The sequence below is a fragment of the Doryrhamphus excisus genome, linkage group LG11 (genome assembly GCF_037039965.1).
Source record: "Doryrhamphus excisus strain RoL-2023G ecotype Guam linkage group LG11, RoL_Dexc_Guam_v1.1, whole genome shotgun sequence".
NCBI lineage: Eukaryota > Metazoa > Chordata > Actinopteri > Syngnathiformes > Syngnathidae > Doryrhamphus > Doryrhamphus excisus.
This window is the reverse complement of record NC_136367.1, coordinates 2,110,283-2,133,819: the sequence shown is the minus strand read 5'-3', so window position 1 is coordinate 2,133,819 and position 23,537 is coordinate 2,110,283. Positions and strand designations below refer to the sequence as shown.

The following is a 23,537-nucleotide window of genomic DNA, read 5'->3' as shown; positions in this document are numbered from 1 at the left end:
CCCCTGCGACCCTCGTGAGGATAAGCGGTAGAAAAATGAATGAATTTTAGAGCCCTCCAAACATGAAGTAACACCCCTATAGTGAACTTTATACTCATATTACCCAATATAGTAGACATAATAAGAGAAAAGATGTTTTTACGCTGCATGGAGGACGAAAAAAATTAGCGCGAGGGACTCACAACTAGGAGACCCGAGTTTGATTCCACAATCAGCCATCTCTGTGTGGAGTTTGCATGTTCTCCCCGTGCATGTGTGGGTTTTCTCCGGGTACTCCGGTTTCCTCCCACATTCTAAAAACATGCTAGGTTAATTAGCGACTCCAAATTGTCCATAGGTATGAATGTGAGTGTGAATGGTTGTTTGTCTATATGTGCCCTGTGATTGGCTGGCCACCAGTCCAGGGTGTCCATGGCCCATTTTTCAGTATGTGTAAAAGTTTGGACACCCCTGACCAAACATGTGTAAAAAAATAGACTACATGGATAGAAGCTCTCAAAGTGATAAGACTTTCTCCTCTTTTTTTTTCCTCACGTCGCAGTGAAGATTAAACCAAAGTGTCCCTGAATTCACTGCCTCAGCAAGACCGGGAAAGGAGTAGGAGGCAAAGTTTTCAGATATCACAACTGATTGCGAGCAAGCTGGAATGCGGCCGATACTGTGATGCGTCAGGATTACAACAGCAGTCACGATGCACGCGCCACCGCCGCCGACGCCGCCGCTTGCAGGAAATTACGTATCGGCTGTTCTGCTTCAGTCAAGCATAACCACCCCCCCATCCCGCCACCTTCAGTCAGTAACCGTACTGTAGTAGGTCGATGCATGAGGAATTAGCGCTTTATCGCTCCCTATTTCTCACATGACAAAACCTTTCCGGGAATTGTGGCTCAACACGGCACTCGCTCAATGTTCAATAGACAGAAAACTGATGGAGTTGTAATTGCACAGGCTGTGTCATATGCGCCACTAAAACACTCTGATGGGGCAGTCATTAAGGGGTGCCCCGCAGGGGTGGAAGAAGTCATCTAGAGGTGCTGTTTTTTTCAGGTCACTATAACTCAAAACATGCTTTATTCTTTAGAAATAAAAACACAAAGAGCTCACCATCATTGATCACTAAAATTTTTCATAGAAATGACTGCTTTGCATCTTAAATATTATGTTGATGTTGACCTAAGCGGGTCATTTTTACTAATAATAAGAACAGGACTTGATGAGCTGGGTCCAATAAGTTTCAGTTTTGGGAGTCTTGTCTCATTCGTTTTTCCGACATGATGTCACCCAACAGATTGAAAGCCTTTAGCAGAAAAAAATCATGATCCAATAAAATAATCCAAAAAAAAAAAAAAGTCCAAGTTTAGTCCAATCCGGGTTAAACCAGATGCTTCACCATGTAAGGTCCTTCCAACTCGTAGCCCATCTTCTTGTAGTAGTTCCTTGTTCCCACACCTGGGAAAAGAGAGGAAAAATAATAGAGAAGAAGTAGTATTGAAGTGTTTATTATTGGGATATAACATGAGTTTTCAAATTCTAACATTATGGGCATGCCTTGTTTACATTCACTTTCAAAGCGGGTGCCTTTTGTGCATATAAATAAGAAATAATATAACACAATGAGAAAATAATAGCGAATATTAGTGATATATATATTTGGGTGCATCAAATTTGAATGGGAAATTTTAAATTCATATATTTTTTTCTAATAATAAAAAAAAAATGTCTTTTGCAAAGTTTTGAGGAAATCCATTTAGATTTAGGGGGTGCCACCTCACACATAAACTTTTGTAAAATTTTGGAAAATGTGCAATTTCTACTCTAACTGCCAAAAAGTTGACCTGGAAACGTAAAAGTGTAATAATATAAAAAGTGTATATCAGATTATGTAGGACTACAGTACTACTCTCAATAAATATGAGGCATCAGCAATACTGTCTACTTTATATTATTACTGTTGTTGATGTTATGCCCGCTCAGCTATTAGCTAACTGTCATTAGCAAACTGTAGCTAGCTCATGTTAGCTGCAGTAGAGGCAATGAGCGCTAAATACCTAATAAATATGACTACAAATCAAATTCAAATTACAAAGACAAAACCGCAAATTTGCTAGTAATATGTAATAGGAGTATAAATACCAACAAAAACATAAAGATCACCTCAGATCTCCATGGCGACCATTGAACTGTTCACCGCTTTATTCCACAAAAACAGATGTATGGTGGCACCCCTAAATAATCATGTATTGGACAAATATTTTGTATGTGTTGTTTCGACATATATTGGAATACTTTTAGACATATCAAAATTCAATAATTGTGTTTTTTTGATGCACCCTAATATTCTAGAATTCTGCACTTTTGGTGTCCTGTGGATGTTTTAGATGTTTCAAAATGGCCTCCAATGCAACCGATTCTCACCTGAAATGACGGCCAATTTATAGGAGCCATGTTCATCCCTGGAAATTCTCTCTGCTTCTTCCATTAACATCATTCCGAAGCCCTAACGATGCGGGAAGCACAGTTAAACAATAGTTGAACCGCACAAGTTGAACCTCAGTTAACCTCGGGTACCTGATGTTGGAACTTGCTGGGGTCCCGGCTGCTGACTGGGACCACGCTGCCGTATACGTGCAGCTCGCGCACGATGGACACGTTGCCTTTCAACTCGGGTCGAAACGACTGCGGGGAGCAGCGGCGCAAACGTAGCAATCCGATGAGGATGTCCTGTTCCGGATCCTCGTAGGAAAGGAAGGTTTCCCAGGAACCGTTGGCGACGTAGTCCCGCCGCACCAGCTCCACCTGAGCATACGTATGATAAGTGTTTTTTTTAAAGATGCTACGTTTACTAGCGTTGTCATCTCCAGGATGCTGCCAACTACCTGGTAGGGTCGAACTTTGTGGTGGATTTCCTGAATGCCCACTTCTCTGGTCCTCACGTCTCGGCACTGCTCACAAGCACAAGTTCAAATTAGTCAAAAAGTGCTGCAGGTTCAGTCCCGTTTATGTCGACACAGTCTTCTTATTATTACAAAAAAGTCCAAAAAATGTTTTCAAAAAAAAAAAAAAAAATAAATTTTTTTTTTTTTTAAATAGCCGTTTATGTCGACAACCTGTCTTTGACGACCAACTCTTCAAATTCCGGTCCACTATGTTGTTTTTACTAAAAATTCCCGCTTACGTTGACGAACCTTGCATGTATTGGTCCATGTATGTCGCTTACGTCGACAAACTTGTCCACCATTTCATATCAGAAATTTATTTTGCCCGCTTATGTTGACAACGCATCAACCACCTGTTGCAAGTCCTGGTCCACAATGTACTTCTTACTAAAACATGCCTGTTTATGTTGACAAAAAAAAAATCCTGTTTCAGACCCTCGTGTTATTGCAGCTACTAAAAAAAAATGGACGCTTATGTTGACAAACCCATCTGGGCTCGGTCTACCATGTTCTTCTAATTATGACTTAAAAGTGCCCGCTTACGTTGACGAACCTTGCATGTATTGGTCCATGTATGTCGCTTACGTCGACAAACTTGTCCACCATTTCATATCAGAAATTTATTTTGCCCGCTTATGTTGACAACGCATCAACCACCTGTTGCAAGTCCTGGTCCACAATGTACTTCTTACTAAAACATGCCTGTTTATGTTGACAAAAAAAAAATCCTGTTTCAGACCCTCGTGTTATTGCAGCTACTAAAAAAAAAACTGGACGCTTATGTTGACAAACCCATCTGGGCTCGGTCTACCACGTTCTTCTAATTATGACTTAAAAGTGCCCGCTTACGTTGACGAACCTTGCATGTATTGGTCCATGTATGTCGCTTACGTCGACAAACTTATCAAATTCCTGTCCATCATCGGTCTACCACGTTCTTCTAATTATGACTTAAAAGTGCCCGCTTATGTTGACAACGTGTCAGTGTTGACCACCTATTAAGTCCCAGTCTAAAGTGTACTTCTGACTAAAAAGTGCCCGCTTATGTCAACAAACTCATAGAGTCTTGCCCATCATGTTCTTGTAATTACTAGAAATGGCCACGTATGTCGACAAACGCATCAGGTATCTGTCCACCGTGTTCTTATAATTATTACTAAAAAGTGCCCGCTTATGTTGACAACCCGTTAATGTCCACCACCTCTTCAAGTCCCGGTCCACAGTGTTTGTCTTATTAACAAGCACCCGTTTATGTTGACAACCCGTCTGTCAAGAAACTCACTAAGTCCCGGTCCACCGTGTTCCTCTTACTCCTATAAAGTTCCTGCTTAAGTTGACATTGACTTACACGGTTTGTTGGGGGCTAAAGGGGTCATTTCGATTAAGAAAGGGTCCGTTAATGTCGAAGTGTTATCGTATTAAACCTGGATAATTATCAACTAACAAAGACTAGTTAAAAGGCATTAAATGTGAACATAGTAACTTCCTGCTCAGTGCAAAATAAGCTTCAAAAAAAGATTACAATTGTCCACAGTGGCAATGACAGGGAAAATGGAACTAAAGGGAATGAAGTCGGAAAAAAAAGTTTGCTGGGAATTCCCAGCAGGTTCTGTTGAGTCTGATGGTGTTTTCAATTGGAATGAACTCACTGGGGAGTGGGGGGGGGGGGTGCTTGACTTCTATTCTACGCTCCATTGGTTCTGATCTATTCTTGGCAGCTTTATAAATCGCCCCCCCCCCTTTCTCCTAGCACCACACGGCAAGGCATGCAAATTCCTCATAGAGTCGGCATCAATCTGCGCTATGATCTGAGTGAGTTTTGGACGGCTTCCTCATAGTCGTTTCGTTTTAATAAGGACGTCTCACCTCAGTGCCCATGTCCTTCATCCTGGCTAGAGCCAGTTCTCTTAGGTTGCCATGCTCCACCCCGGAGCTCACCAGTGGCATGGGGATGTCCCTAGTGGGTGGAGACATGGTACAGTATTGTTACATAAAGAGTGCATAAACTGTATATAAACTATGTATATATTATGGTAATGATGGCAGTCGTAGTTGTTAGTAATAATCATTCATATTGATATGTAGTTATGTAAAGACACGTGTAAAACAGATTCCAGTAGATTCCCTTTGTTTTTGCTAAAAGAACTACAACTCCCATGATGCTTAGAGTGCAGAAGTAGGTAGTAGGTCTGAATTAGACATTTTGATCTGACAAATCTTAAGTAACTTTGATCAAATGTGGAATTACTGCATCTTCTGCTTGGATATTTAACACAGTGGTTGTTGTAATGGTAATGGTTTTATTTCATTTGAACATGCATCAGATTACAATTGAATGCATCACATAATCAGTTCCCAGTTCCACATGTCCGAAAGGAGTAGGAAGAAGCAAAGCTTCCTACCCCTCCATTTGGTACTTTTACAATCAGTAACTGTTACATTTGTTCACTTCCTGCTTTCCTAATATAATTTTTTGAATTTTTGAATGAATTTTTATTTTTTTAGTTTTATTTTTTATTTTTTGTCACGTACCGAAGTACTCGGTGATATGAGCATCCAATGCCATAATGGGTACCATAGTAAGTGTCAATATAGTGATATATATAGCACATCATGACTGGTTCAAGACTCTTCATCCTTGTATTTAGCAAACATCAACTGCTTGTATTGTTTCTTGAATTGGCTCATCGTTGTGCATTGTTTGATTTCCTTACTCAATCCATTCCATAGTTTGATTCCACATACTGAAATGCTATGGCTAGCATAACGTAGTCCTAGCATAGAAGTGTTTCAAATGTACTTCTTCCCTGAGATCATATTTCTCCTCTCTTGTAGAGAAATATTGGATGACATTTTTTAGCTAATTGGTTATTTTTAGCCTTATGCATTATTTTAGCTGTTTGAAGATGAACTATATCAGCAAGTTGAAGTATTTGTGATTTTAGAAATAAGGAGTTAGTATGTTCTCTGTAGGCGGCATTATGAATTATCCTTACTGGCCTTTTTTTGCAGTACATTTAGCGAGTGAAGATTGCTTTTATAGTTATTAGCCCATATTTCCACACAATAAGTAAGATATGGTAGAACCAGAGAGATTTCCTAATTTCAAAGTCTTATCAGATTAAAACGACTCATCAAATATTAAGGCTAATCACGACACAACAATTATAAATTAGCTAATGAATAGACTGCATCATAACTATGCATGCATTTACCTCTGTACGCGGTAAACCCGAGTCCAGGGTGGCACCAGCGCCAAGATTCGGGCCACCAGGTCTACCAGAGTGCTGGGTGTGTAGCTCTTATACCGGCCTGTCTTCCATAGCTCATACAGACCTGTGCCCCGGATGACCAGAGTCGGGTATAACTTCAAACCATCGGGCCTGAAAGCTGGATTTTCAAAAAACTCCTGCAAAAAAAACACACAGATTGCAACTGTAAATATATTTTTTAATCACACATCCTCAGAGTTACTTGCCACAGGTAGAAAAATGGCTACTAAACGGAAGAATACGCTTTATAAAGTGTCTGCGTGCACACATCACAAAGCCGTCCCCCCATTGTGTATGCTTTAGAGCGGATGTCAAAGAGGACATCACTACAGAACACCTCAGACGTATTCAAACAGAAGCAAACAGATGTAGCCGTCTGCATCGATGCAGCCAATCAATATCACTTCACACTCGGCTTCTCCGAACAGACGATCACGATCACAACCGTGACCGTCTGAAAATATTCTCTTAAATAGGCTCTCAGTCGTCACAGCAGCCACATCACGAGGCTCTAAACCCAAGTGGAGCAGCAGAGCAAAACGGGAAACCTGACTAATAATAGTAATAATATCACCTTATGTACGGTGGTTGAGTGGTTAGCACGCAGACCTCACAGCTAGGAGACCAGGGTTCGATTCCACCCTCGACTATCTCTGTGTGGAGTTTACATGTTCTTCCCGTGCATATGTTGGTTTTCTCCAGGTACTCCGGTTTCCTCCCACATTCCAAAAACATGCTAGGTTAATTAGCGACTCCAAATTGTCCATAGGTATGAATGTGAGTGTGAATGGTTGTTTGTCTATATGTGCCCTGTGATTGGCTGGCCACCAGTTCAGGGTGTACCCCGCCTCTCGCCCCGAAGACAGCTGGGATAGGCTCCAGCATCCCCGCGACCCTTGTGAGGATAAGCGGTAGAAAATGAATGAATTAATTAATTTTAGAGCCCTCTAGACATGAAGTAACACCCCTATAGTGAACTTTATACTCATATTACCCAATATAGTAGACATAATAAGACAAAATAAGATGTTTTTACGCTGCATGGCGGACGAGTGATTAGCGCAAGGGCCTCACAGCTAGGAGACCAGATTTCAATTCCACCCTCGGCCATCTCTGTGTGGAGTTTGCATGTTCTCCCCGTGCATATGTTGGTTTTCTCCGGGTACTCCGGTTTCCTCCCACATTCCAAAAACATGCTAGGTTAATTAGCGACTCCAAATTGTCCATAGGTATGAATGTGAGTGTGAATGGTTGTTTGTCTATATGTGCCCTGTGATTGGCTGGCCACCAGGTTTGCAGGTTTGAGCCTCTATTTTCCCGTGATCACGTCAAAGTATCCTCGGGCAAGATACTGAACCTCTGCATCATCAGCAGTGTCAAAGCTCTTTGAGTGCATTGGAAGTGGAAAGGTCCCTAATTAGGTTGGCCACAATAAAAGGCCACTCCTAAATATGCATCTTAACTGTACAGAGGGTAATCCGGGGGGGTCTGAAAACCACCCCACGCATCACAACTGTGCATTTTTGAGTGGTCTTTTATTGTGGCCAGCCTAGGGCACTTGAAAATGCTATCTGATCGTCATTTTGAGAGTATACAAAATAAGTACACAATACAGTTCATGCAACCTTTCAAAAACATAGTAATGCTGATTTGCTGTGACTGCATATATTTCCTCACAATGCTGCTTTGCAGCAGAAATTATGAGTTATTGATTGATTGATTGATTTTGAATGAGTGACAGGCAGCACTGTGGAGTAGAGGGCACTTCAGTCTTATCACAGATGTGGGTTTTTGAATGGTTGTTTGTCTATATGTGCCCTGTGATTGGTGGCCAGCCAATCACAGGGCACATATAGACAAACAACCATTCACACTCACATTCATACCTATGGACAATTTGGAGTCGCCAATTAGCCTAGCATGTTTTTGGAATGTGGGAGGAAACCGGAGAAAACCCATGCATGCATGGGGAGAACATGCAAACTCCCACACAGAGATGTCCGAGGGTGGAATTTTAGTTATAGTTCCCTGGAGAAGGCGAAACCCTGTTAAGGACGCCTCTCCCAGGACAAGAGAGCATCTGTAGACGAGAGATAAGTAAGAGAGGATTCCGAGCTAGAGGGGAATTGTCATCCAATTTCGGTATCACAACAACCACGGGAGACAAGTAGCATAACGGGGACGTCTCTCCATGAGATCACATTACAAATTGAAGAAACGGAAATAATCTCCGGGATTTCTTTTGTGTTGAGCAACATGATTTGAATTCCATTTTCAAGGATCTATTGATCTGAAAATCCATCAGTTTGCATCATATTGGAAGCATTTGATGTGTTTTATTTAGCGCATTGGTTGGCATTGCTGCCTTACATAACCTCAGTTTGGTCACATACGGTATATTGACCCGTATAGTTGGACTTAGTCTCTGTGCTACGGACTGTGCTTAAGCAAGAATACATTTCCCAGGAAAGGGTACACAACGTATGTATTAAGGATCGACCAATCGGATATATATATGTATACTTGCATCGGTATCAGCTGATACGCATATGGGTTCGCCGTTTTGTTTTTTTTTCGCGCATGATTTAAAAGACAGGCATCCGCCGGGTTTTGCGTTTTATCTAGCATCGATGATCGATTAAATATTTTATACATAAAGGCTGGCTACTGTACAGCAGACACGTAGAAAGCCTTTGTACTGTTAAATAACCAGATGTGTGTTTTGTTACTAGACCTTGAATAACAGGATTTCTCCAAGCGCAAAACATATGTAAAGTCAAGGTTATTTTGTGATAGAAATTTATTTTATGAACTAGATGATGTAATGTCAGCAGACATTGCGTGTGAATACTGAAATGCATTGAATAGGTACGAAAATCTAAATTTAGAATGAACACAGGAACCGTTCGGAAGCTGAAGCTTGACTGAAATGCTGTGGAAATTTGCTAAAAAAGGTATAATGAAAGTAAATTAGTTCAAATCAGGAATTGAACCAACTATCTGTGGGTCTGGCTCTAAGCAGCTGTGCTTTACTAATTTGTTTTACTAATTTTTTACTAAAATATGTGTTTTTGTTACTAGACCTTGAATAACAGGATTTCTCCAAGCGCAACACATAATGTAAAGTCAAGGTTATTTTGTGATAGAAATTTATTTTATGAATGCAGACATTGCGTGTGAATCCTGAAAAGCTGACGCGAAACCGAAATGCATTGAATAGGTACGAAAATCTAAATTTAGAATGAACACAGGAACCGTTGGGAAGCTGAAGCTTGACTGAAATGCTGTGGAAATTTGCTAAAAGGTATAATGAAAGTAAATTAGTTCAAATCAGGAATTGAACCAACTATCTTTTAAAGTTGATAATGCCGTTTAAATGTGTGTTTAAGAAAGCGGAATTCAGTGTTTACATTTCAATATATATTTGTTTAAACTTGACCTAGTAATATTTGTTATCATTTTTTCATGTAAATTGAGGCATCAAAAGCTATATAATCACACACACACACAATCTGTCCTTCCACCAGTTATTCATGATAACTGCCACATCAAATGGAAGAATCGAATAAAATCAGCGGTGCAATCTGTCCTTCCACCAGTTATTGATGATAGCTGCCAGATTGAATGTTGCCGTGCTGCAAAGTCATATGAAAATGTGATTAGATTTTGTCATTGTCGTTTTCTTAAGTCATGTTAAAATATCATATCGTTCCTGTGAGCCCCCATATCTTTGTGGCGTCTCGTCTCGAGAGCAAAATCTATCATGACCCCCCCCCCCCCCGACACCCCCTGCCACAAATACATAGCATCTATGTAACCTTTGCAAACAGTCTCTTTTAAAAAGATCATAGTTTTAGAAGTTTGAGTTCCGCCATTGAGGGTGACGGTGGGTCGATCTAGCGCTTTGTTTTTTTGGGGGGGGGAGCAACACACAGTTTGTGGAATCTGGAATTGTCGAGTCAAGGACAGAAAGTGGGGACAATAGAAGAACAAAATAAGACAGAAAAAGTCAAGGCACAAAAAAATAGCGAGGACACACAAGATAGTGGGAAGCGGGAAAAAAAAAAAGACATTTAATGTCCTCCCCCGGTTGCTACCTACTTTATTACCATATTATCATGATGCACTTCCACACCGAGAAAGAGGTCTATAAACACCCACAAAAAAATATATCTATTTTATCCACAGTACCAATTTTAGCTGTTTTCTGTTACCACTGGACTGTTTTATATGACCTATGGGTGTAGATTAGAATAATAATTAAAGTTACACTTCCGCGCACTTCTGTGCACTCTCTGGAAAAATGTTCAGATGTTCCTAATCACGGCAATGTTTATCATATTTGCTTACTACAGCCAGAAGGTAATTAGCTGAGCATCAACCTAATATAAACATCATCTATCACAGAGAAGGCCGCACTGGCGTGAAGCAGCAAAGCTATTACAAAAGCAAAACAACAATAATAAATAAGCAGGCATGCTTTGCAGCCATTGGTCACGTGATTTGATGGACGTGACGAGTCTCTTTTGGGCGTATAAAGATGATTCACCTCAACGTACTTTAAAATTTAGACACTGCGTATTTGCATTTAAGTTAGGCATGTTTATGCTTGGAAATTTAGGCACAAAAATACAACAAATTTACTTAACTATGCATATTTCTGTACTAATAGTACGCTGTATTTGACCATTCATTCATTTTCTACCGCTTTTTCCTCACAAGGGTCGTGGGGGTGCTGGAGCCTATCCCAGCAGTCTTCGGGCGAGAGGCGGGGTACACCCTGGACTGGTGGCCAGCCAATCACAGGGCACATATAGACAAACAACCATTCACACTCACATTCATACCTATGGACAATTTGGAGTGGCTAATTAACCTAGCATGTTTTTGGAATGTGGGAGGAAACCGGAGTACCCGGATGAAAACCCACGCATGCACGGGGAGAACATGCAAACTCCACACAGAGTTGGCAGAGGGTGGAATCAAACTTGGGTGTCCTAGTTGTGAGTCACTCGCGCTAATCACTCGTCCGTCATGCAGCGTAAAAACATCTTATTTTCTTATATTATGTCTCCTATATTGGGTAATAAGAGTATAAAGTTCACTATAGGGGTGTTACTTGATGTCTAGAGGGCTCTAAAATTCTTGTGAGGATAAGAGGTAGAAAATGAATGAATAGCAAGATTGAACTTTATCTTTTCCTGTTCCGGGGTTCATTTTTTCAGCGAATGCTGAGATATGATGTAACACACAGCTCCAGACGTTCTTCGATTTAAAAAAAAAAAAAAAAAAAAAAAAAATGGAGGCGAGCAATCGGCACTGGACTGCTAAGGAAAGTTTGTTTTTGATTCAAACTAAATTTCAAGACTGGACGAAGGAAAACTGGCAATACGGAGTTATTCCAACAAGTTAAAGAAAAACTGGAGGAAGTCGGTATCATGCGATGTTGATGTTTACGTTTTACTGGGCATGCCCTGTTGACTATTCTGGTTGATTATAGTGCCTCATGTAGACACGCGATTGTAATATTCCTTTCCTTCCTTCCTAGATTATTTCTGTTTGAGCAAATAACCCAAATGGAATCGGAATATTTAGGTCCATGTAAACGTAGCTAGTGAGTGACCACAAGGGGCGTGTCTCTCTTCGGTTAGCTACGTCTTTGTTTTGCTTCATTTCTGCACCTAATTACTTCACTTTTTTTTTTTTTTTTTTTTGCGTAATGGCATAAAAAAAGCTGAAAATTGTGCGAGGTTTCATACTGGGTGGTTTATAAGCCACAGTCACGCTCCCGGTCTGATTTGTCACATTCGCATTAAAGCTGCGTTTCCAATCAGAGACGGGAGCGTGAGCCTGCTGTTGAGAGACATCTGACAGCTTCTTCTTTTGAGTCGCTTCACAGTCGGGACTGAGAGTGTTGCTATTTTGAATTCCAAATTAAGGACTTTTTTTCTCTTCACCGCTGTGTGGTAAGTAGTAATGACGCATCGTGACACAGGGCGAAGCGAGATGTGCCAGTGCTACAAACAACAAAGCTAATGACTGACGAGATGAATCACCTTCAGATGTGTGTATTAAAACCCAAAAAACATAGCTAAGAATGTACATATTTTTGGATGTAAAATTAAATTGCATTAGTAGAATAAGGCGTCTTAGCGATGTAGCACATGAGCCCCGAGCTATTAGATGCTTCAGGTGTCATCGTGACGCGCTGAAGTACGTCATCTCTGCATCCCTCACACACAACAGACTTGGACCGTGTATTCAGGTCATTACAGGTATGGAACCGGGGAGGGTAAGGATGATCAGAATTTCTAAGATGGAGTTTTTAATTAGCGAGATAAAAAGATTATACGCGAAGATTAAAAAGTCATTAACTGCCAACAAAAAAAAAAAAAAATCTTGTTTGATGGAATTTCTCTTTTTATGCTTTTTATACATTACTGCTTGCAACCTGCAGAGGCACTGTTTTCAGTTTGTGGGCTAAATCTTGGCATACCATAATATTTTTTTGAACAGAAAGTTAAAGCCGACAAAGGAGTGATTGAGACACAACCTGACATATTTTGGGTCGTTGCTGCTGTCAGATCCTATTAAGAAGACATTTCCGTTGCGACTGCTAATGTCTGGATATGACTTGACTTGATGGACAATCGACTTGACACAGTTAGTTTTTTTGTAGATATGGAATATGTGAAATTATGAAAACAGTCCAAAGTAATAAATACAGTAGTATAACTTTGAAGTACGCACTATTTACTGAGGCAGGGGTGTTCGGTGACATACTGAAAAATGAAAGGATGCAATGGCCACTTTGAGATCAGGGGAAAAGAATAAGAATAGTCTTTATCATTTTATTTTTTTGACAGAAAAGTCCACAATATTTATTTATTATTTAATATTTATTTATTGCTAAAATATAACCTTTTCCCAAACATAATTTTCTATTTTTTTTTACTCATGTCTACCTTTTTCTATTCTTTAATCAGCATTAGAATATAGATAAGTTTCAGGAAAATATCAGTTCCCAACTAAAAAAAGGGAGAAAAACTTTGACGCAAATATTTCTTGCTTTCGTGAACTGGCACCGGCCCAGTGGACTCCTAGCATCATTGCCGCAACTTGGCTCGCGCCATTACATTCCAGTGGATTCCAATAGGCGGATTGTTTGTGACATTTGGTTCCAATTGGTCGCGGCGTGACGAAGATTTTAAACATTTTGACATTTTCTTGCCAGCCAAACTCAATTTTTGCCGCCGTTACGGGCCACCACGAGCCAGTTGGGAGGCATTTTGAGCCACTGCACGCCACTAGGCACCTTATTGGAGACACTAGGCGCCACAGTAAATTGCATTGGCGCGAACTGGCACCAAGTGGACTCTTAGCAATACTTTCTTTTTCTGATGACAGATGGGAGTCTAATGTTGGGTTCTAATGGTAGGTTCCATGTTTAGTATATGACCATAGAACATAATAATCTATGTGCCTTGAAAAATCAGGCAAAATCATCTACAAATGTACCGTCTTTTGAAAAATGGCTGGGGTTGAATGAGTTAAAAATCACCAAAGAAAAAAAATTGCTTACAATAAACTGGTCCACATCCCGCTCTATGCCGACGTTGGGCAGGTCTGGCATCATGTGGGCCACCACTTTGAAGCCGGCGTCTTTCGCAAGGTGGAAGGACTCGCATACGGCTCGCACCGTGTGGCCCCTGTAGGGAAATACACGTGTACACAATCCATTTGTGTTCCATTATCTACAGTGGATCCGTTGTTTTACTTCGCCTCGAGGTTCTACTGACCTGTTAGTGTCTCTGGCCACGTCTTCATACACACTCTGGACTCCGATCTCCAGTCTTGTGCAGCCGTAGGCCAGCATGTCACTGAGGTGTCGCTTCAGGCAGTAGTCAGGCCGTGTTTCGATGGTGATTCCCACACATTTTGTGTTACTGCGCTCAGAGTACCTGTGAGATATAGTAATGGTTTTATTTCATTTGAACATGCATCGGATTACAATTGAATGCATCACATAATCAGTTCCCAGTTCCACATGTCCGAAAGGAGTAGGAAGAAGCAAAGCTTATTAAATCCTACACCTCCATCTGGTACTTTTACAATCAGTAACTGTTACATTTGTTCACTTCCTGCTTTCCTAATATAATTTTTTAATGAATTTTTTTTTAATGAATTTTTATTTTTTTAGTTTTATTCTATTTTTTATTTTTTGTCATGTACCGAAGTACGAGGTGATATGAGCATCCAATGACATAATGGGTACCATAGTAAGTGTCAATATAGTGGTTCAAGACTCTTCATCTTCGTATTTAGCAAACATCAACTGTTACATTTGTTCACTTCCTGCTTTCCTAATATATATTTTTTTATTAAAAACATATATTTTATGAATTTTTATTTTTTTATTTTATTTTTTGTCACATACCAAAGTACGAGGGTACTATAGTAAGTGTCAATATAGTGATATATATAGCACATCATGACTGGTTCAAGACTCTTCATCCTTGTATTTAGCAAACATCAACTGTTACATTTGTTCACTCCCTGCTTTCCTAATATAATTTAAGGTTTTTTGTTTGTTTTTAATTTAATTTTAGTTTAGTTTATTTCACATCATTATTATTACACATCATGACTGGTTCAAGACTCTTCATCCTTGTATTTAGCAAACATCAACTGCTTGTATTGTTTCTTGAATTGGCTCATCATTGTGCATTGTTTGATTTCCTTACTCAATCCATCCCATAGTTTGATTCCACATACTGAAATGCTGTGGCTAGCATAACGTAGTCCTAGCATAGAAGTGTTTCAAATGTACTTCTTCCCTGAGATCATATTTCTCCTCTCTTGTAGAGAAGTATTGGATGACATTTTTAGCTAATTGGTTGTTTTTAGCCTTATGCATTATATATATATATATATATATGTATTTTAAATGATTAACTATGTATATCTTAAATCTTTTAGACGTGCATTTTATTTATCTGATAGTTTAGTATGACAAGGGCGACATTACCGGGGTAATTTAGCAACATCAATTTACATGCTGAGAGATTGCACGGCTCATTAATCGCACAGTTAACATTAACCTCGCATTAAGGGTGTGCAGACGCAATAAAAAATACCATCGCAAAAAAAAAAAAAAAAAAAAAAGAAATTGATTGCAGAGCAAATAATGCTAAATGAGATATTAATGAGTATTGGCTTTTACGAAAGCAAAAGCTATTTATTCTATGTGTTCTTTAAGTACTTAGTTGGACTCTTTCAAAGTAAGACTCAGTTTCATCCTGCTACGTTATGCTAACAACAGGTCTTTGGATGGTGTATGTATGTATATATATATATATATATATTGTGAAAGGTGCTCTTCATAGCCACTGCCGCATCTTTCAGTACATTGATTTGGTGTAACAGTCCTCGACTTGTTTTTCACTCGAGAGCGTTGCATCAAATAATCTCGGAAAAAACATAGTAGTATGTATTAAATTCGGTTAAGTGCTTAATGGACTTGCACTAATGGTGTTGCACTCTTCTACTTTTAAAAAAAGGTACTCAAAGCGCTTTGACAGTCACATCATTCACCTGCTCATGTTGTCAGAATCAGGAGGAAATGGAAACGAAGGGGTAGAGACGACCGCCGCCTCAGCCTTTCCGCTCAACATTTATCTTAAATGATTAAAACACGCTGACATTTCATCTTCATTTGAATAATATTTCGAGGTTAAGGTAATATGCATAAGCAAATGCATTTCTTGAAATAAATATTTATGTAACAGGTCTATTTAAAAAAAAAAAAAAAAAAATGGGCCATATCCCTATATGTAACTTTCTAGATCTTCCAGAATCTGTACCTATTCCAGCTGTATTTCCTTGGATTGTGCTTCCCACCAAAACGGTCTCAATTTATTACACCCATGGCCCTTCTCCGCTGTGATTGGTCACACTCCCAAACTTACTTCCTGACTACTGCGAACAACACTTTTCTAATATAGTGGTTATGATCGTACGGTATAATAATAGTATAATCATTTCTATGACGCTTATCCTCACTCGTGTCGTCAGGGTATGCCGGAGCCTATCCCAGCAGATTTTGTGTACTACACTAATGTCATCATGCTAACAATTCTGATAAACAAAAAAAAAATAGCCTGCATCAAGTATACTTTTTAAAATTTATTTATTGTGCGCTAAGGTTAAGGTAATATGTATAAGCAAATGCAAGTAAATACATTTCTTGAAATACATATTTATGTATTGTCGTTTCCTACTGTATTATATTAACAGAAAGGTCTAATTTTTAAAAACTGGGCCATATTCCCATATGTAACTTTCTAGATCTTCCAGAATCTGTACCTATTCCAGCTGTATTTCCTTGGATTGTGCTTCCCACCAAAAACGGTCTCAATTTATTACACCCACGGCCCTTCTCCCTTCTTCCCTATCCTCACTCGGGTCGTCATGGTGAGAGGCAGGGTACACCCTGGACTGGTTGCCAGCCCATTTTAATCACAGGGCACATATAGACAAACAACCATTCACACTCACATTCATACCTATGGACAATTTGGAGTCGCTAATTAACTTAGCATGTTTTTGGAATGTGGGAGGAAACCGACGTACCCATAACGTTCAAACCCCACACATAGATTCGATCTCCTGACTGCGATGCTAACCACGACGCCACTGAGCAACCACATAATGACTTCATTTAATTAAAAAGTGACTGATGGAAGATGAAGAACAATGGCCTCATCAACTCGACCTGCTTTCATTTGTTGACCAAATCACCATTCCCTCCCGCCGCGTGCCAGCTCACATTTCTTCTGATTCTGTGAGCGCTGGTAGTAAATATCGTTTTTTTTTTTACAGTTTGCCAATTTCAAGAGTTTGTGCTCCACAGACGGGGGCAATCAGATTGTGTGAAATGAATCAATAAAAAAAGCCCATTATCTCAAGCGATTATCTCAGGTTATCTGGCTGATGTGAACAGACAGACAGCAGCGTGGCCGTGGTGAATGTCATGTGTGTAAACACATCCTATAAACGCACACAAACCCAAGCCTGGCCTTCCATGCCTCTACTGCAATCAAAGCATCTCAGTTGCAATAAAACACATAAGCCAAATGCATACATATTCTAGGGAAGCACCCTACAAAACCCACGTCAGCCTCTAATCAGACCTTAAGGAAGTAAACAAACAAGTCAGGTGAAAAAGCTATTATTTGGGGCAAATCATCAGGCGACAAACTTTGACTCTGAATCTTCTCCAAGTCATCCCAGAAGTTGCTACTTATCAATTCCTGGCAGACGGGGGGGCCCAATTTGGTTCAAAGCTCTGTACCTCAGTAAGCGAGAAATCAATAGAAGTAGCCCAAGAAGACTCCCTGTGATGGGCCTTGCTTGTATTCCTTCTGAATTCTGGATCATTTTACTCGTGGCAGATCAAGGAGCAGATCACATGGTATAACAGCTCCCTCTAGTGTAACAAACAGTTATAGCAGGGGTGTCCAAACTTTATCATTGAGGCCGCCAATTAAAAAAAACCTAAATATATTTTAGCTAGACTTTTGTACACCAAACCATGTAAATATGCTAAGATTCAATTTTTAAACAAAAAATAGCCTGCATCAAGTATACTTTTTTACTATTTATGAGAATAAAGTTTTACTCCTTACTTTTTTTTATCATGTAAACACACCATGGAAGGTTTTGTATGACTTAAAGAAAGCTAACAATGCTAACACATAGGATAATAGCGCTAAGTGATATGTATAAGTACCTACCTCTGAAAATTCAAAAAAATATTTGAACGATTTTAGCATGTTAACATGCTAATGTTAGCATGCTAACACCAAGCATGATAGCAGTGTCAAAGTTCATATTCATGCAATAGCAAAAAATGCTAGTATGCTAAGTGTTTACCTATAAAAATAATACAATACTAATATTAGCATGCTAGCAATTCTGATAAACCAAAAAAATAGCCTGCATCAAGTATACTTTTTACTATTTATTAGAATAAAGTTTTACCTTATTTGTATGGTTTGTATGACTTAAAGAAAGCTAACAATGCTAACACGTAGGATAATAGCGCTAAGTGATATGTATAAGTACCTACTTCTGAAAATTCAAAAAAATATTTGAACAATTTTAGCATGTTAACATGCTAATGTTAGCATGCTAACACCAACCATGACAGCAGTAAGTGTCAAAGTTCATATTCATGCAATAGCAAAAAATGCTAGTATGCTAACTGTCTACCTATGAAAATAATACTATGCTAATATTATCATGCTAGCAATTCTGATGTTAGCATGCTAACACCCAGCATGATAGCAGTGTCAAAGTTCATATTCATGCAAATAGCAAAAAACGCTAGTATGCCAAGTGTCTACCGATAAAAATAATACTATACTAATATTATCATGCTAGCAATTCTCATGTTAGCATGCTAATGCCCAGCATGATAGTGGTAAGTGTTCATATTTGTGTCGACTCACGAAAACAGCAAAAAATGCTACTATGCTACTATTACATACTAACATTAGTATGCTAACACCTAGCATGATAGTGCAATTTATTATTATTAATGCAGACATCTGGCCTGTGCTTGCAGGAGGTAATAAGCAGCCTTTTTATTGGCGTGTCTCTCATTTACTGGGGTTTGCGTTCTGAGTGGAACAGCGGGTAATCCACTGTATCCACTTTGACAGCGTTTGAGTACCTGACAGCCTCGGCCACATCGTTTGAAGTGTGTCCGGACAGAGCGTCGTGAAGATTCCTGATGAAGTAATCCCTGTACTCTTCGGACAGAGCCATGAACGTCCCGCCCATTACGATGAATTCCACTTTATCCACACTGTGGCCCAGCTGCTTGAGCTGCAGGTGACACAATGACACAGACAAGGACAATTGTTCAATATGGAAACGGGTGGTCGACAGCGGCCTCTGCTGTTAAAAGAAGTTATTACAGGATGCAATTGTTTACAGAAGAGAAGGCTTCATTCTTGATATAAGACCAGGAAGCAGAGAGGAAGTAAATTAGTTTTCAGATTGGAAACATATTACATAATACATATTACAAAATAAATTAGTTTTTTAGCTACATTAGAAATACTGCAGTGCAACATGGCCAACCAAGAGTCCATGAAAAACTATATCATATATATAACCACCTTTCTTATTACATTACATAACACTTAAATCAATGATATTTTGCACAATACTAATTTGTGTATGCATATTTCAGACTGCAGAGACTAAGAATAAGAGCTCCTATTGAGGTTTTCTTCATCTTATTCCTGTCTTTGTTGGAATCAATTGTTGGAATGCCTTGCAGTGGTGAATCAGAAGCAGCTCAGCGAGCTTCACGAAAGGAAATAGCTGACTAAACAATTGAAGAAGTGCTGCCGCTTTGCATGCTGGGATGATAATGTTATGGCAACACTAGCCACGTTTACATGAGGAGTTTTTCTCTTTCCGAATGACCTTTCCGAAAGCAATGGTATACATGGAAAAGGAATATTCCAATCGCGTGTCTACATGCGTCGCTATAATCAACCAGAATAGTCAATGGGGCATGCCCAGTAAAACGTAAACACCAACATCACGTGATACCGACTTCCTTGATTTTTTCTTTCACTTGTTGGAATAACTCCGTATTGCCAGTTTTTCCTTCGTCCAGTCTTGGAATTTAGTTTGAATCAAAAACAAACTTTCCGGAGTAGTCCAGTGCCGATTGCTCACCTCCATTTTTTGCGTGTTACGTCATATCTCAGCATTCGCTGATAAAAACGCACCCGGGAACAGGAAAAGATAAAGTTCAATCTTGCTAATATTTTATAATTAAGCTCGGCACATGTTTTATATTGATATGTATTTATTTTTTTTTAATAAAAGTGGACTTATGAACGGCGTATAGAAGGGTTTAGATTCTGTTCCACAGATGGCGCCAATGCACACCAAAAGCTGCTTGCCAACCGCCAATAAACAAAAGAAGAAGAAAAATAACCACGAAGAAGAACGCAGTCTGACAACTTTCCGTTTGAGCGGGTACAAGATACCTCAATCGGATTGCGGAAAGGAATATTCCACCCCTGGGAATCCCGTTATATATTCATTCGGATTGGCACTTTTCTTTGGGAATGAGGTGTATACAAAGGTTACATTCTTTCCGTTTGAGCAAATAACCCGAATGGAATTGGACTATTTGTTGTACAAAGCATATTCTTGCTGAATGATGCTGAGTGAACTGAGTTTTGAGATAGCGCCACCCCCCCTTGCAGATAGCGCCATCAAACCGCTTTCTATTGAAGTTACATTTAATGACTTATCATTGACAGCATATAAAAGGCAAAATACGCGGGGTGGCGTCAGCACCACTGACCTGATCCACACGATGTCTGGTCTGAAGGTAGGGGTCATATCGTGCTCTGATTGCTCTCATTGATGTTGGCTTTTGGAGAGAAAAGGAAAATATGATAAAGTTACAGTACATAATAGGCATTAATACAGTAATCACCTCATATTGCATCTTTAAACAGTTCCACAATATTTTTTTTAACATTTTCTTTCAAATTCAGAGCATAGAAAACTTGTTTTTAACATTATTAGAGCCCTTTAGACATCAAATAACACCCCTACAGTCACCTTCGGTACGGGACAAACAATTACAAAATAAAAAAAAAAAAACTTAAAAACCGTATTATGGAAAGCAGGAAGTGAACAAATGCAACAGTTACTGATTGTAAAAGTAGCAGATGGAGGGGTAGGATTTAATAAGCTTTGCTTCTTCCTACTCCTTTTGGACATGTGGAACTGGGAACTGATTATGGGATGCATTCAATTGTAATCTGATTTTAACATTTTCTTCAAATTCAGAGCATAGAAAACCTGTTTTTAACATTATTAGAGCCCTTTAGACGTCAAATAACACCCCTACAGTCACCTTTTATACTCATATTACCTAATATAGTAGACATAATAACAGGAAATAAGCCATTTAAGACATAAATAAGACTTGAGTTACAACCGTAAAAGTAGTCTATGCTTTCTTGTTTCGGCGATCTCGGAGAAGTCTGGTGCTTGTGTGTCACACCACGACACTCCAGTAACATGACTATATATATATATATATCATAGCATCTTTGAATGCATCTTCTGAATGGCTCATATTTTAGTTTTTAGGCTTAAATTCTTAATTTAGGCAAAAAAATATGTAATCATTGCTAAAATATGCACATTTTGAACTAATAATACGCAGTATTCATTACTTCTTACCTCATATCCAGTATAAGACTGTGTGGAGTATTCAAAGTCCGAGTCAGGCCCACCAGGACAGTACCTGCCAAATAACACACTGATGATGTATACTATACATGGGATTGCAGAAAGACCCAAAACGGTATGGAGTATCATTTCAGTATTATTACTCACATACTCAGATCTACATCTATTTCATGTAATATCCAATATTATATTAACATATAAACAAAACGTATCACTTACACACAAATGTTGCCGGTAAAACTGATGTGCGGACATCGATGTGGCTTGCACATCACAGCGACCACTGCAATCTACATTGAAAAAAACTGTTTACTCAAAGTAATGTGATTACAAATGACAGCATTTCGGGGAGCAACATACCCCACTCGCAGTACGGATGGGTTTGGCCTTCAGTTTGGGCACAAGAGCACGGCGGTATTGCGGAGGAACGGCAGCGATAATATCCACCAAACGGGGCTGAGCCTCAAGGCCGTATTTCGCCGACGTCTTTGTTTTTACTCTGTTTGAAATGAAATAAGAAGTGTCAGTAGTGGAGCTACAACAGAGGTTGTACTTTATGGTAAATCTCATTATTGACACTTTTTCAGTGTGCAAGACAACCAACAGGAATAAAAGTTGTTTTTACTGAATTAGTGTGTCATTTATGTGTTCTATGTACAGTGTGAGTGATTGTCCAAGTACAATGATGCAAAGATACTACACACTTGTTGAGGTTGATGTCTTTTCCCTCCTCGTGAGCTTCAACTAGCTGTTTGATGACGTCAGCGATGGTCATCATCATCAACTCAGCTCGACTGGCGTCACCTGCGGTAAAAGAAACTCACCGTTTTACAATTTTATTATTACACACCAGGAGTCATAACTTTAATAAAACAGCATTAACTAGGTAAATACAGTACGAGGTTTAATGCCGTCAAAGTTGTATTCAAGTGGGACATTGCTACATAACACTTGGTGTTAGCATTAGCAACGAACTACAGCATGTTTTAAAACACTTACTCTTTTTCTTTGGCTTTCCCATTTCTTCATATACGTTAAGACCTCCTTATTGAATCGAGATAGTAATACAAAAAAGTCGTCACTGGACTACATCCACTTCAGAAAAGGGGAGGTAAAAATAATAAACAACTCCACGTTGCATCATAACACGGCCTGTCGTTTAGCAATAAGTACTGTCGTAAAATAACGTAAAGGGGCTCCCGCCGGCATGCACTTCCGTAGTACACCCATGCGCGAGTCTGGCCGCCATGATGGTAAGCAAATGCAGAAACTACATTGTAAACGTGTCCTCGGCACACTTGATCACCCATTAATTGCTCATACAGATTCATGACACTGGTTAATCAGTGCTTCTCATTGTGTAAATACTTTTAAATACTTACTACAATTAATTATCTAAATAAGATTGGTGTTTTTATTTGTATGTTTATTATGAAGTGTTGATAAAATTGTAAGGAAAAATCAAATGAAGTTTCTTTCATACCGCTGCTCATGTTTTTATTGACATCTACATATAGGTCACAGCTAGTGATTACATTGTACAATATTATCTGCCGAGCCCCGCCCACCTCTTGTGCTCACCATCATGGCGTACTTTCGGCTCTATGGCGTACTACAGTCTGTTCCATTCATTTGCGTTGTATTCACAATCCTTTAAATTGTAGTGTCTTTGCTTACACACCGGGTTTGTACTTATTTTGATGAACACAAATTATAAAATTGTCGTCACATAACTGTTTCATGCTGACTATATTACTTGTATTATGTTGGTGTGTTTATACAAATTCACAACAGCAAGGAAATTACGCATTATTTCAGATACACTTTATTTGTCATTTTGATATAATAAATCTATCATTAAAATTGTGGACTGTTTATATTTTATAAAGGGGTAAACGTAAAAATCAAATTTAATTATTAAGTTGCTGGAATTGTGCTGCACCCCCCAAGGGGAACCAGGTTGAGGAAACTTTCTTGGAAGGTAAAAAAAAAATGCAGATTTACATAATATATGGAGCATGCGCATTGA

The 23,537-nt window shown here is 39.1% G+C and overlaps 1 protein-coding gene across 1 annotated transcript; it reads right to left on the bottom strand.

The window, feature by feature from the left end:
* Positions 1–821: 821 nt before the first annotated feature.
* On the bottom strand, positions 822–22,667 carry elp3 (elongator acetyltransferase complex subunit 3). The gene is made up of 15 exons (XM_058085848.2): positions 22,508–22,667; positions 22,213–22,312; positions 21,869–22,007; positions 21,728–21,798; positions 21,500–21,563; positions 20,607–20,675; positions 18,945–19,099; positions 14,008–14,169; positions 13,791–13,917; positions 6,152–6,345; positions 4,803–4,893; positions 2,877–2,942; positions 2,569–2,796; positions 2,416–2,497; positions 822–1,449 (listed from the first exon to the last, which is right to left on the bottom strand). Exons 1-15 carry the CDS (start codon positions 22,527–22,529, stop codon positions 1,373–1,375), a joined length of 1,647 nt encoding a protein of 548 aa, XP_057941831.2. The 5' UTR covers positions 22,530–22,667; the 3' UTR covers positions 822–1,372.
* Between the last annotated feature and the right edge of the window lie 870 nt (positions 22,668–23,537).